The following is a 14,904-nucleotide window of genomic DNA, read 5'->3' on the forward strand; positions in this document are numbered from 1 at the left end:
CTGAGAGAAACCAACCTCGTACTGAAAAAGACAAGAACTCCACCATTGTATGTGGGGTTATTAAGAAATACAAAATAATAGCAAGCACAAGACATAGCAGTGAGGTTAATATACGGGATAAAAACTGTGGCATACCAATAATCCAAAAGGCAAAATCTGTAAGAAGTCAATCATGGCTAACAATACGCTAACACGCGAATGGGCTATCAGCAATAAAACCAGCTTTTCAGCACAATCTCATGACATGCAACATAATGAGCACTCTGGGAAAGTGCACATCAACTCCAATAGAACATCCACATTCACTGGGCATGATGGTAAACAACCATAATTAGGAGCTCCCGGCTTAAATATCACATTCCTTGGATGCTCCAATACAAGAAAAGCTTTCTAGTGTGAATTCCACACCCTGCCCCCATACTGGGGTTGAACTAAGGGACAGCACTGTGCTAGGTAAGCCCTCCACTGCTGAGTTATGCCAGTTCCTCACCTCAGTCACATTAACAGTCAAGAGAATCTCCTAAGACTTCAAACTCTATTCAGAAACGGAAGATTAGAGCTCACAAATTTGTTTTCTCCTTTCCTCACTGAAGTCCAATCAGCAATGGCTTTCTATTACTGCTTCTGCTGCTGACCAGCTTAACTGTCTTGTTGACACAGCTCTTGCTCCTCCACCTCCATCCTTGTTAACATACCACACACTCTAAGAGCTTTCTGACTTGGGACCACTTGTAGAAACTTAATCCTGCAATGATAGGACATTTAATTTCAAAATTCACAGTATAATCTTGGGGGAAATGTCAAGCTAATAAGCAACAAACTTGATATTAAAAGTACTCAGAGCTGGGTGGTGGCAGCGCACGCCTTTAATCCCAGCACTTGGGAGGCAGAGGCAGGCAGATTTCTGAGTTCAAGGCCAGCCTGGTCTACAGAGTGAGTTCCAGGACAGCCAAGGCTACACAGAGAAACCCTGTCTCGAAAAAACCAAAAAGAAAAAAAAAAAAAAAAGAAAAAAAAAAAGTATTCAGAGCATGCTGGGTACTCAGATTAAGGGACTCTGCTTTTAGGTCTAAGAGTAGAATCTAGATCTTGTTTTCATCAGGGGTTCTCAATCACAAATAGATTGAATCAATAAGGAACTTTTTGAGATTTTAGAATCTTACTCTGTAGTCTTCTGGTTCAGGATTCAGAATGGTTTTCTGTCACTTAAAAAAAAAAAGATGTTGGTGAAGCCTGAATCCCATCCAGTCTTAATTAAGGAATACACTGACTACCGATTACTTTATTTATTTATAAGTTCCCATGTAAGAACCACTGTTAAAGCAGTTTTATGTAGTTTAGTTAGAAATAGCTGGAGTATTCTTCCCTCAGGAATTCTCAATTTTCCCAAACAAAACCAATGAAAGAAAGAAAGGTAGAAAGAAAAGAAAGAGAAAGCAAAAAAGGAGAAAAGAGAGAGAGAAAGCTGAGGTGGACAATAGTCTTACTACTCACGCAGTGGCCTTGAGAAACCAGTTATGTGGGTTTGTGCTACCAAAACTTTTTTCCCCTCCTGAGACAAAGGTTTGTGTAGTTCTAGCTGTCCTGGAACTCACTCTGTAGACAAGGCTGGCCTCAAACTCAGACATCCATCTGCTTCTGCCTCCCGAATGCTAGGACTAAAGATGTGTCTTTTTTTTTTTTTTTTTTAACAGAACTTTGTGTGATGACAGAAGTCCCCCTGTACTATTAAATGTAATAATCACTAGTCATAAATGGCTAATCACCACTTAAAGCATGCTTAGTGAGCTCGGCTACTGCACTCAACAGAGAGGAGTTAAAGAATGCACTCTGGCCAGGTGGGAACAAAGTCCCAGATCTAAACCTAAGAAGGAAAAAGGAACCCACAAACATTACTTCCAACTCAACTGTCTTCTCTTAATGAAGATAAAAGTCAGGTATTAAAAAACAGTCCATTTTATTAGGCTTTAACATCAGTTACACAGTTGAAACAGTCCATCAGGTAGTACTCTGTAGAGGGATTACGCCTGGGTATGCTGATACTTCAGTACCGAACCAAGCCCACTGCTGTGTGAGCAGATTGAGACACTCAGCATTAGATACTAAAAAATATCCTGTAGTATTCCTTTAAGGAAGATTGTAAAGGGTGGGTCACAAGATGACATTCATCAACTTGTGACTTATTCCAACTAAAAGACATCTTGCACTCTATACAGCTTCGATAGGCAAACATGTTATCATTTAAAAATGCAAACAAAAAGGTACATAAAAATCCGGATATTCTAGTGATAAATGAACTTAAAAAAAAAAAAAAAACCAAAACACCTGTTTCAGCTTTTGTAACATGAAAAGATAAAGAACTTACACACACACACACACACGCACGCACGCACGCACGCATTCTGTAGGTACAAAAGCCCCAAGTAAAGAGCTGTGTGTGAATCTTTATAACCAGTTGCTCATTGGTTTGTGTTAAGGATTGCATCTGTACAAAGTCCTGTCAGTGTTGTCACTACACGGTGTTATCCCTATTGTAAAAGTTTATACAATCTTTTACATCTATATAACATACTAAACAAGTCAAATATCAAGTCTTATTAATCTTCGTGGATTCTGTAGGCAGGCATACAGGCAGAGGGGAGAGACGGGGAGGAGGAAAGAGGGAGAGGGAGATGGAGAGGGATCAAAAATTGCAATCTTCCATTCATATGAAGTGTAATGTATTTCAAGGTGGAGTAAAACAGAATTTGTGAGGACTGTAGGGTAAAAAACAATCAGCCAGGGTGTTTATTGATGTTCTGTTTTTATTTTTAAAATCACACATTGTATACACATACAAATCAGTCTAAAATTTATTCACCAAACCCCCAGTTTTTCAGCAATTGGTTCTTACTCAGCACCAAAAACTCCAGTCTGTGAAGACACAGACAGACTTCTGCAGTGTGGTTGAGCATTGTCAGGTCCTAGGTTAACTCCGAGACTTGCCCCCTTCGATCCTTTTCTCTTCATGGCTCTCTAGATGCAAGGCTGTCAAGACTTCGGATTCATGATCCATGGCCCTACTACCACTAAACTCAACAGCCTTTGGGGAAGAACTCAATGTGAGATGACTGAAATGAAAGAACGTACACGACTGATGACTGATGAGTACTCTCCATTCCAAGGACACTGTTTATAACAAGTTTCTAGACTGTTGGTCATAATGCCATGATCGTACTAGGTTATTTCTAGCCTGAGACTTTGTGACTTTGTCATTTGTCTCAAAGAAAAAGTGATCAGTATTTTGGGAACACTTCAGGACAAGTTAGGAAATCAAATGGCAGCTGAGAAACTGTGAGCGCAGACTAATGAGGCCAAACACAGAAGTCACCAAAGTGAGGAAAACTCAACAGAAGCTGGGCTGTGAAACTTGCAGTCACCGCAGATGATACCTGAGGGTCTGGGATTTTTGATGAAAGGAGCCCAGAATGAGGACTAGTCGTCTGCATTAAGAAAAATAAAATAAAAAATTATGTTAGGTTAACAAGACACTCAGTTCTAAAATCCCACTGAATAGATTTTGTTTATTCTCCTTACCTTTGTCTATACAAAGACTTCCTGGCCCTCTCTTTTTACAGAGAAGTAATAAGCACTTAGGAATTTAGATGAGTTGTGCATGGCAGGGAATGCCTGTAATACTAGCACTTGAGAAAGGGGAGGGGCAGAGGCAGGAAGAGCTGTGAGCGTTTGAGGCAACCTGTTCAACACAGTGACTTCTAGGATACCCAGGGATACATAGAGATTACAAACTCTATTTGAAAATTAGAACATATGCATCTGTTCCCAGCACCCATGTGGAGAATCACAACTATCTGTAACACAGCTCCCTCTTCTGGCCTCCACAGGCACGGCATGCTCATGTGCACATACACACATACAAGTCAAATATTCATACGCATTAAAAAAATCCAGATGAAGTGTCCACATGATTGTAAAATGTCCCACTCACGAAGCAATTGGCCTATGGTTTCTTTTCTCTCACCTGACTATCCCAGGATACCAATGCAAGTTACTTATTTTCTAACTGTCCCAATGTAGTCACATAAATTGCCTGCCTAATAATGTAAACAAAATCATGAAAAATTCTATAGGAGTTATTTCCACTGACCACAGAAAAAGCCATATTTACAACCAGAGGATATAGGCACAGGCTATCATGTTTGTTTACCTCAGCACTGGAAACTGAATTAGAGTCTCATCTTTGCTAAATTTGGGCTCTTCCTCTAAATTATATACCCCCAACCTCAAAAGTCATGTTTAAAAGCATTCAACTGTGGTGACACATAGTTGCAATCCTAGTATTCATGAGGCTACAGTAAGGGAATCATCCCAAATGCAAGGCTAGCCTGGTCTACACAACTATCCCTGTCTCCAAAAGTCAAAACAAAGAACTCTCTTCACTTTATTTAAGCAGTTACATCTAAAATGTCAGCAAACCTTAAAACCGTGTAGATATTCTTTCCTTGGCTATTGGTGGGACGACACACGCTGGGAATGTCCCACGTAACTCACCCCTCTATGCATAATAGCATGGTGACACAAGGAGGTCAGTGAGGACAAGCAGCTGGTCATCAGTGAACTGCTGCTTGTGTTCTTGCCAGTTGTCATGATGTGTCCTTCGGAAATTGGATAAGGTCTTCTTTACAGTCATCTGTAATCAACATTTTAACTTCTAACAACCAGAGTTACATGTGGGTTATCCTCAGTTACACTAGTATCCACCTAGACCTCAGTTCTCACAATGTTAGAAAACCAAGTCAATTTTCTGTCACCAAACCACTAAGTAGCTTCACTTTAGGACAAACAACTGGAATGTATTGTCACATTGCTAGACCAGTTCCATACATCTACAAATGTGACCTGTTTAGCTTAGGAGCATGTGTGCTTACTATTAGATAATGCAGCTACTATTTCTACTTTAATATTAGCTTCAGTGAGATGAGAAACTTTCCAGATAAAAAATGCCAGAATAATAGCAGCAAGAAACCTAACTTTCTAGCTAATGCTGTCAGTATTCTTTATGTTTGAAAGAATAGAAGCTACAGAATTTTATTTTGTTGTTCATGGGAGAAATGTTGCTGGCTTTAATAATTACAGAGTAAACTTGACCTAATAAGAGGTGGTAGCTTTAAAAAAAAAAATATATATATATATATAAAATATAAATTTAGGTTTTTTTTGAGACAGGGTCTGTATTGCCCTAGCTGTCTTCGAACTCAAGAGATCCATCTGCCTCTGCCTCCTGCGTACTGGGATTAAAAGTACACAGAAAAGTATTTATCAAGTGATACAAGTAAACTATCAGAGAAGAATTATAAGCTTTGGAATGTACATTATTTTGGTAAATTGTTACGTGCTATTTGAGTTCACTAAGAAGCTGGAAGTGGAATTGTCCACAAACATGTGAATGTTGTGTCCCCTAAGGTCCCTTGTCTGGGAATGGTTTAGCCTCTTTAACTCTAAGTCAGGAAGGAGAGAATGGCAAATCAGCTCAAGAGTAAAACCATGTCTGAGGACACCTGGAAGGAAAATGATTTCCAGCAGAGGCTGCTACTGTTTGTCCAATGATATAAAAGCAACTGCAGTGGGAAAATTGAAAAGTAGCCATGGGAAGTTCAGCTCAACTGTGAAGTCCAGCTACTCGCCCAGTAACATCATGCTATTATGAGCACCTGGTCTGACAGTGTTATCTCTATTTGCTATTTGTTCTTTTACTTGGGAGCCTCACCAGAGGGCACACTCTACTCTACCGGAGATTCATCCTTATTGGGAACTCCAATGGGATGCCTTAAAGGGGCTTCACCAGAGGATTTCTGTAGATGTGCTTGGCCTCCAATCTGATGGTATTTTATTGTCTGTCTCTCTGAGATGTGCCTATTACTTGCTACTCATCCTTTTACTGTGGCTTGTTGTGTACTTAAACTCACTTATACAAAATTGACCACATGGCTATTATAGATTGTTCTCAGGACCGTACAGAACATACCTCGATAGGCTGAGGGTCATTCAGATGTGCACTGAGATTCATAAGGAGCTGGGGCATCCAGGTAGGAACATCGTAAGGGCTAGACAGAACACACGCACCAAGTCCAAGCACACCAGCATGGCGTCTGACCAATTCTGGAACAAAAATAACAACATATCATTTACAGTGAAATAAAATTTCATGCTAGATGTACTTTCAATGTGCATATTTCCCCGTTTAATATAAATTTACAAGTGCATACATAAAAGCATGATTTCTGGGGCTGAACTAGAAACTTTGCAAATTCTGAAGACATCCTGTAGCCATCTCTTGGTGAGAAACTGTATAACTGTTTCTAGCCAGGATCGAGTCATTGCTAAAAACAACAGAGATACAATTTTCTTGACCAAGGCATTAATATTCTAAGTACATTCCTGATCCTGAAACAATTTAACAGATTAGGTAATGTTTTCTCTATGCGACTGTTCCCATACAAAATGCATGACACACCATCATGCATGACAAATGCACTTCTTAAAACAGAACTGCAACTCATGTCTACTTTACAGAATCTGTTCTTTCCTCAGTAGAGGAAATCCAAGTATTGTCAAATGCCCTCATCCCATTTCCTTTCTTGCTCTGCCCCTCATTCCTTCCAGTGGTAGTAGTTTGGACTGAGCTCAGGACTAGGAAATGCAGTCTACACTGGATTCACATCTGGACAATGGCTCACACATGCACTGGTGGTCCCTTGTAGTATCATAGGCATTTTTCTGTATTGATAGTACATAGATGTGTGCACAAAAAGAAATTTACTTGTTAATACATTTCTTTGAAGTGAGCTCCCTCACAGAGCCACACATGACTATTCAATATTCCCTTCTCTAGACAGAAGCAAAGTAACCTCTGGTTCCCTAAAACCTTTTGTGTGTGTGTGTGTGTGTGCATATATTTATGTTGCATACATGTGTGTGCACATGAGTGTAGAAGCAGAAGTCAAGCTCAGATGTTGTTGTTCCTCAGGAGCCTTTGATAAGTTTTTAAATATACACTCAGTTTTAATATTTTCATTTCATGTTTATGTGTGTACGCATGTGCACATGCATGCAAGTACCCAGAGAGAGCAGAAAGAAGTGCTGAATTCTGTGGAGCTAGCTCCAGATGTGAATGTTAGAAACCATAGTATAGCACGCTTAGCCACCAAGACATCTACATCTCTACAGCCCTGGAGAAATTATGGACCATCACACTTGGCTTTTAATGTAGGTGCTGGGAGTCAAATTCATGGCCCAAGGTTTGTAGGGCAAGCACTTTACTAAATGGGCTAGATTTCCAGCCCATCCCCATTTTTCATTAAGAAATTAATTTAGTGTCTCTCTCTCTCTTCACTTGAGCTTATGTGTGCATATATGCACATGTACGTACATGACTTCATGGTAAGCAATTGGACGTCAGAGGAAACTTGTGGGGTAGGTGCTGCCTTTCATCACAGATCCAGAAACCAAACTCAGGTCCCAGGCATGACAGCAGGTGTCTTTACCAAAGGAGCCATATTGCTGGTTGCATCTTTTCCTTTAGTGCATTAATGCATAAATTGTAAATTCTGAAAACTGTTTAATCCTATTCTAGATACTTTAATCCAATTTTGGATTTGTCTTTACACACTTATATTTATTTGGGGGGAAGGCTGTAAGAACTGCCTTATTAAACAGTTATTGTTGTAGTAGTAGACAGGTTTCTTTGTACATACGATTTCAGCCTTTAATTTCAGGGCCTGTCTTCTTCATGCCAACTCCTAACAAGTAGGGACGGTTATTCTTAGCATCTACCAAAGACACAAACATAAACAAGTGCTTCCAATGTTTAAGCAAGCTGAGTATTTCTTCAAAGATTTTTAACCTCACCTGCAGAAGGAATGGTATCTCCCACAGAACCAGGGTCTCGTTTTCTTTTCTTGGGTAGTTTTGTTTTGCAAAGTTGCTCAAAATGAGTCTGCATAGCACTGTCCATGGTCAGGAAGTTACACTGTAGCAGACCACTTAAGGTGGTAGCAGCCATTTCTCGAACCTGGAGGGACAATCACTTCCATTAGACCTGAGGCCCTAAGTCTGAGGTGATAAAGGAGCTCAGAGAGGGATGGAAAGCTGAGTGCGACCTTCCCTAGAGATGATGGGAAATTTACTTTTTCTTTTTCATGACAAATATATCACCAGATTCCCCATGTATCTGTGGGCTCAAAGTACATAAAAGCTATATAAGGATGACAGAAGTATAAGTACTATAAAGAAAATCAAACTTCTCCAAATGAATACATAAACAAAATAATAAAAACAAATATTAAAAATCTAAACAAAACCCTCGACATTTCACTCTGTATTTCTTGAGCGGTTCCTTGTACTGTCATTTGGTTGCCCTGTACTAGAGAGTAAATCCAGGACCCTGCCTAGCCCAGTATTCTAGCTGTGAGTTTCACCCCTAAGCCCTTTGGTTTTTTAGGTGAGCAGGATTTTGTTAAGTTGCCCAGGCTGACTTAGTGGGAGCTGAGTGTGGGTCTGGCTATCTAGGAACTTCAACCCTCTTTCCTCAACTTTCAGAGTACCTGGGATTACAGGTGTGCACCACCATATCTAGACAGAATACTCTTACTTCATTTAACTCTTGATGGATTTCTGACTGATTTAGGACAACCTAATTTGAGTGACAGAGTAAGTTTTAGAACATGTAATAAATAGACCATGGCATTTATTTAAACTGTCATATTTTGGTTAGGATCTTGAACTAAGAATGATAAAACAGATGGTAGCACACACCTGTAACCCCAGCAGCAGGCAGGCAGCAGGCCATCTTGGGCTACATAAAACCCTGCCTTAAACAAACCAAAGAAGGGAAAACAAACAAAACAAAAACCCCACTAGGGTGCAGCTTGTGTATGGGTTTCATATTTGCATTACTTTTGTATCTTAAATGTCATCTAGAGACAAGAGACAAGCATTTGTGGGATCTCTCATACAGAGTTAGAGAGTACTGCACGGATTAGCCTCTGGAGTCTACAGTTACTGCGCAGATGGTTAGATGAGTATGATGGCCTGGTTTCAGGCCTCAGGAGAGTTTGCTGTGCTCTTTGAGAACATAAAACACACACACACACACACACACACAGAAGAATACTGTGTTGCATTCCCAAAGCTCAATCTGCTAGTGAGCTTTCATTGCCTGTTCTTCATATTTTTACTAAGATGGGTCTACATGGGGTTGGGCGTGGACTTGGCAGACTGAGATGGGTGAGAATGGTGGAGTGAGAAATAACGCCTTGAAACCTTAAAAAAAAAGTAACTGAAGGGGGTGTGGTGGTGTGTATTTGGAATCCTAGCTCTTGGGAGGCTAGCCAGGTGGAACATGAATTAAAGGCCAGTCTTGACTACATAGTAAGATCTCATCTCAAAAAAGGCAAGGTGAGATGGGTGTGGTAAAGAGCTGGAGAAAGCAGAGTGCTGGTTGCCTTGCCAGAGACTGGGTTATAGACCTGATGCTCCTTGCAGTGCTTACAGCCTTATTTTTCCCACGATAAAGTTCAATGAATAACAGTATGGGATCTGCAGGTCGTAGAGGCAATGAATAGTTAAAGAAGCTGAAACACGGATTTGGCTCTTAATTGGAACTTAAAGAAGAGATGACTTTTTAAGCCTTCAGGGGACATCAAAATAGACAAATTTCTCTACAAAAATATTAGAAACACAATAGAGAACAATGCTGTGACATATAAAAATTATCAGGCCTTTGTAGACTGTAGTCACATAAAGGCAATGCAAACTACAAATAATGACCAGAGAAATGCAAACTAATGACAAGACTAATGCTTGCTCACTTTTAATGTCTTCTCTTCATCCCCAAAACAAAGCATGTGTTGCTGCTGGCCAGTACGACTACTGCCCACATTCCAATTCTGTATCATAGTATATTATTAGCACTAGATGTGGGTTTCAGGACTAAACTCAGGATGTCAGGCTTGGCAGCTGTCAGGATGTCTCTGCGCGTGTGTGTGTGTGTGTGTGTGTGTGTGTGTGTGTGTGTGTGTGCGCGTGCGTGCATGCTCCTTTGAAACTGTGAGTCTCTTACTGAACCTGGGAGTAGGCTGGTGACTATCAAATCCAAGTGATCTTCCTTTCTCTACCTGCCTGGGTTATTATGTGGGTGCTAGAGATTTGAACTCAGGTCTTCATGCTTGCCCAGTAAATGGACTTGTTCCACTGAGTTATAGTCTCAGCCCTAAGTTGTTATGTAGTTATGTTTACTTATGAGCTATGGGAGAGAAGATAATCATGTGCTAATAAATATTCTTGAAAATAGTAAGTTTAATTAAAAACAAAATATCTCTATATGTGGGTATTGCAGTCAGTTCTTTCCTAGATGTGGGTTTCAAGACTAACCTCAGGATGTCAGGTTTGGATTTGCTAAACCATCTCCCAGCCCATTACAGTAATTTTCATTTTCTCTTTTCTTTTCTTTTCTTTTTCCTTTTCTTTTTCCCTTTCTCCCCTCCCTCCTTTTCTCCTCCCTTTCTTTTCCTTTTTTCCCTTTTTCCTTTCCTCTTTCCTTTCCTTTCCCTTCCTTCCTTTCTTCCTTCTTTTCTTTCTTTCTCTTTTTGTTGTTGTTGAGATAGGGTCTCAATATGTAGCCTTGAACTTACAGAAATTTGCTTGTTTCCAGAGCAAAGTGGTGGGATTAAAGGCATACACCACAAGGCTCAGCTCTATGATAACAAATTTTCATCACACAGTATTGTTATAGACTGTATGTTAGAGATCCCTCTAAAGTCCATGTGTTAGAGGCTTAGTCTCCAGCTTGGTGCTGCCTTTAAGTGGTAGAGCTGAAGTGGCTGAACACATGCTCTCCGAAGGGACAGTGAAGAAAGTCTCTTGTCTATCTTTTTGATGTTTTTTGGACAGGGAGGAGTGGCTTTGCTCCACCACATAGTCCTACCATGATATGCTGCTTTACCTGTGCCTGCAAGCAACCGGGTCAATCTGTTATGACTGAACCCTCCAAAACTAAATTTGAAATACATAAACCTTTTCTCTTGCTGTGGTACTATCTTCAGGAATTGTTATAGTCAAAGAAAGCTGATTAATAGTCTCAAACTGGGGCTTGGAAATGTTATTTCTGAATTTCCACTTTTCCATTTCTATTCCTTTAGTTTCTAAGAAGCACAAGAGATATAAATATTTTCACTGAATTTGTTATAAGCACTCTGTCAGTACCCTTGGGTCTGGATAATATTTACTTGCTAAACACAGAAAAACTGGCCAGGCTTATTAGGGAGACAATAAATAAATATAAATAAATATAGATAAATCTGTTTTCAGTACTTAGAAACAGATACATAAACACATAAATTCTCTACTATAGGCAAGTTTTAAAGTCTGTAAAGTAAGTAATATTTTTATAAAAGTTTGTGTATTTTCGTTTCCCATGTCAATTATAGTCTCCAGCTGTAGCATACTAAATTTGCCCTACCTCACCTGCCAAGGTCAACTGTATTATTTACTTATTGTGGGCTGCTTTTCTTATATTGGGCTAATTGAGTTAAAAGATTATCTTTTGGTACAAAATATAACTAAGACCTCTATGTCAGTAGAGGTAAGGGCAGTGGTCACAGTTTAAGTTTACTGGATGATAGTGTATTCTATGCTCTTCAATGTGCCTTCCTGTACATTTCCACTAGTCCCTTAAGAATCTGCCTTTCACATTCTGTCGTTAATGTGGAAAGGTACTCTATAGGCGACCAAAGGAGAAACACCAATCCAGCCAAAAAACCTTTGACCTACAATCTGTCCTACCTGCAGGATATGGAAGGGCAATGGTAGCAAAAACATGTGGGTGTAAACAACCAATTTCTGATTTGCCTTAAGGCCCACTCTATGAGATGGAACCCATACTCAATACTGTTTGGGTGACCAAGAACCAGAGACTAGATAACTCAGAGACCTAGGGTAAAACCAAACATTATTGGTTAAAACAGACAGACAGACAGACAGACAGACAGACAGTCAGTCAGTCAGACAGCAAAATGACTCCTAATGATATTCTGCTATACTCATAGATGAGTGCATTACTAAGTCATCACCAGAGAAGCCCCTCCTACAGCAAATACATCCTATAGATGTAGAGACCCACAGCCAGCCAAGACTCAGAGAGAGAGGAGGGGGGAGGGAAGGAGAGTGGGGAGGGCAGGGAGGAGAGACAGACCTTATAACACTCAGCTCTAAATGGCATGTCTTCATCAAATCCCTCCCTTCAGAACTCAGAAAATTCCACTGAAGAGGAGATGGAAAGAGTCAGAAGAGATGGAGGACCTCAAGAGAGAAGACCTCTGAATCAACTAAGCAAGGCTCATATGAGCTCACAGACTCACAGAAGCAGCAAGCACCAAGTATACAAGGGTCACCATCAGGTCCTGTACACTGATATTATAGCTATTAGCTTCGTATTTTTATGTAACTCTTGAGTGTGTGAGCTAGTGGGTCTCTGATCCTTGTGCCTGCTCTTGGAACTCTTTTTCTTCTGTTGGTTTGTTTTCCCTGTCCAGACTTGATGAGATGGTTTTGTTTTATCTTATTATGTTTGCGTGTTGTCTCTTAGCAGCCTTTCCTAACGGGACAGAAAGGGAGTGGATCCAGAGGAGAGAAAAGCTAGGAGGAAATGGGAAAAGTAGAGGGAAGGGAAACCATAATTAGTATTAGAAAATAATCTATTTTCAATTAAGAGGAACAAAAGAAGAAAAAGAGTAATTGCAACTTCCCATTTTATAGGCAAGAAAACCCCAGCTTTACAAGTGATGTGCTAAGCCACTGTGAGAAGACACACCAAGAACACACCCAGTGGTTTTTATCTGTACCACAGCAAACCATGACTATTCACACAGACAGGCACACTAAAATTAAATAATGTTTAAATGAAAAACATCTCAGGAATTGTACTCTGTAGTCAAGGCTGGGCTTGAACTAATGGAAATGCTCCTGCTTCAACCTCAGAATCATACATTTTTAAAGGTAACTGAATTTCCATTTGTTCTCATTTAAATTTTACCTCTAACTGTTCATCCTCCAAAAGGCATATAATCAGCCATCTGATGTCTTTAACTGCATCTTCATTGTTTAGGAAAATAAACAGGTTATAAAACACCATGGTCTGGAGGTAGGTCAGCACTGTATATCTTGCATGCCAAGAACTGCTTCTTGCCGTCTGTGAATGAGAAATGAGTACATATGATGATAGAACTGACAAGAAAATGAGATGATAATGACATTACATACAAGCAATACAATATTTGAACTTGACTCTACTTTCACAGGTATAGCTGAAATAAGCTTTATCTTCTATTTCTTTCTAAGCAACGAGAAGCATGGTCACGTTCCCAAGGCCTCAGAATGCCTCAGTGTTCTGTAGTGGGAACCAAAGACACTGGTAAAAGTCAAAATATCCTCTTGGAAGAGAAGTAGTCATAATTAAGACAACTGAATCCTCCCAAGTATCATACATTACTTTATTTTACCTCCCATAATAGTAGGTGGGCACGAAAAACAAAAAATAGTATGAACTATTAATGTCAGGTATGATTCTATCCCATGGAGTGGAACTTAGATAAACAACAGCTGGTTCCTCCCATCACATCTGTGCCACTACTCCATCAGTATAACCTGCAGGCAGGTCCTTGTTATACCTCAGGGTTTGTAGTGGGTGGTATTGATGCTTACTATCCTCCTCTGGTAGGATGCAGAGTACCTTTCAAGTACCACGAACCCTAGTCAGTAGAGTTGAAGCTTCTAGTTAAAGAACAGATCTATTTCTCGATGTTTGCTGACAGAAGTAAGTGGGGTCTTCAGCAAGAGTCCCTTTCCCATCAGATTGTGGAGAGAGGCCAACAGCGTTGGCAATAGCCTATCATAATATAGGGGGAGGTGTCTATAGTTACAACTTATTAACTGGATGCACATCTAGCAGGGGATTGTCTCCTTCATCATATGTAATAATACTCCATTTAAATACTTACATACGTGCCAATATTTTAGAAAGCTTCTACAATGATAGGTTTTCACATGGCTTTTCAAAAGGCCTTTAATTGTCTCTTCCCATAGTCCCTTTTTTACCTGACCCCTACACATCCCCCTCCCAATTTAATCCCCCTAGTCTAGCTCTCCCTTTATCTCTTTATAGTACTATGTCCTATTTGTTCTTCCCTGCCTAGTACCTTATCTAATCTCAAAAACCAGACAAGACAGGCATAGGCCCTAAGGAAAAACCTACTATTACTCTGTTAAAGGAACAGGAATAAAATGAATTCTAATGATACAGCTATATCCATGGATCAGTGCATTGCTCAATCCTCATCAGAGAAGCTTCTTCTTGCAGTGGATCACAGACCCACAACTGGACAATGTGCAAAAAGTGAGAAACTTTGGAGCACTGAGTCCTAAATTATATATATATTCCAACTCTTGTCCCCAAGGCTCAGGGGACAGAAGAGTTGGAAGAAGAGGTGAACAGATTTTAAAAGTGAGAGGTGGTAGATGGTTCCAAGGAAATGGAATCTTCCAGACACAATAGGACTGATGCACATATGAATTCAGAAAGAATATTATGGCCAGGCAGTGGTGGCACACGCCTTTAATCCCAGCACTTGGGAGGCAGAGGCAGGCGGTTTTCTAAGTTCGAGGCCAGCCTGGTCTACAGAGTGAGTTCCAGGACAGCCAGGGCTACACAGAGAAACCCTGTCTCAAAACAAAAAACAAAAGAAAGAAAGAAAGAAAGAAAGAAAGAAAGAAAGAAAGACAGACAGACAGACAGACATACTATTGTGACGGCATATCATAGGACGTGCAGATGTTCACACCAGACGGAGT

The 14,904-nt window shown here is 40.1% G+C and overlaps 1 protein-coding gene across 2 annotated transcripts in view; it reads right to left on the minus strand.

Annotated features, from left to right (window-relative positions):
- Positions 1-2,784: 2,784 nt before the first annotated feature.
- The window catches only part of Psme4 (proteasome activator subunit 4), a 108,938-nt gene continuing 96,818 nt past the window's right edge, over positions 2,785-14,904 (minus strand). For both annotated transcript variants that reach the window (XM_034508332.2, XM_076937958.1), the window contains 5 exons: positions 13,091-13,246; positions 7,909-8,071; positions 6,026-6,159; positions 4,552-4,690; positions 2,785-3,482 (listed from right to left, as the gene is read on the minus strand). In XM_034508332.2, the coding sequence (XP_034364223.1) occupies positions 4,556-4,690; positions 6,026-6,159; positions 7,909-8,071; positions 13,091-13,246 (588 nt within the window). In that variant the 3' untranslated portion in view covers positions 2,785-3,482; positions 4,552-4,555. The remainder of the gene's footprint in view (positions 3,483-4,551; positions 4,691-6,025; positions 6,160-7,908; positions 8,072-13,090; positions 13,247-14,904) is intronic.

The sequence above is a fragment of the Arvicanthis niloticus genome, chromosome 7, assembly GCF_011762505.2.
Source record: "Arvicanthis niloticus isolate mArvNil1 chromosome 7, mArvNil1.pat.X, whole genome shotgun sequence".
NCBI classification, from domain to species: Eukaryota; Metazoa; Chordata; class Mammalia; order Rodentia; family Muridae; genus Arvicanthis; species Arvicanthis niloticus.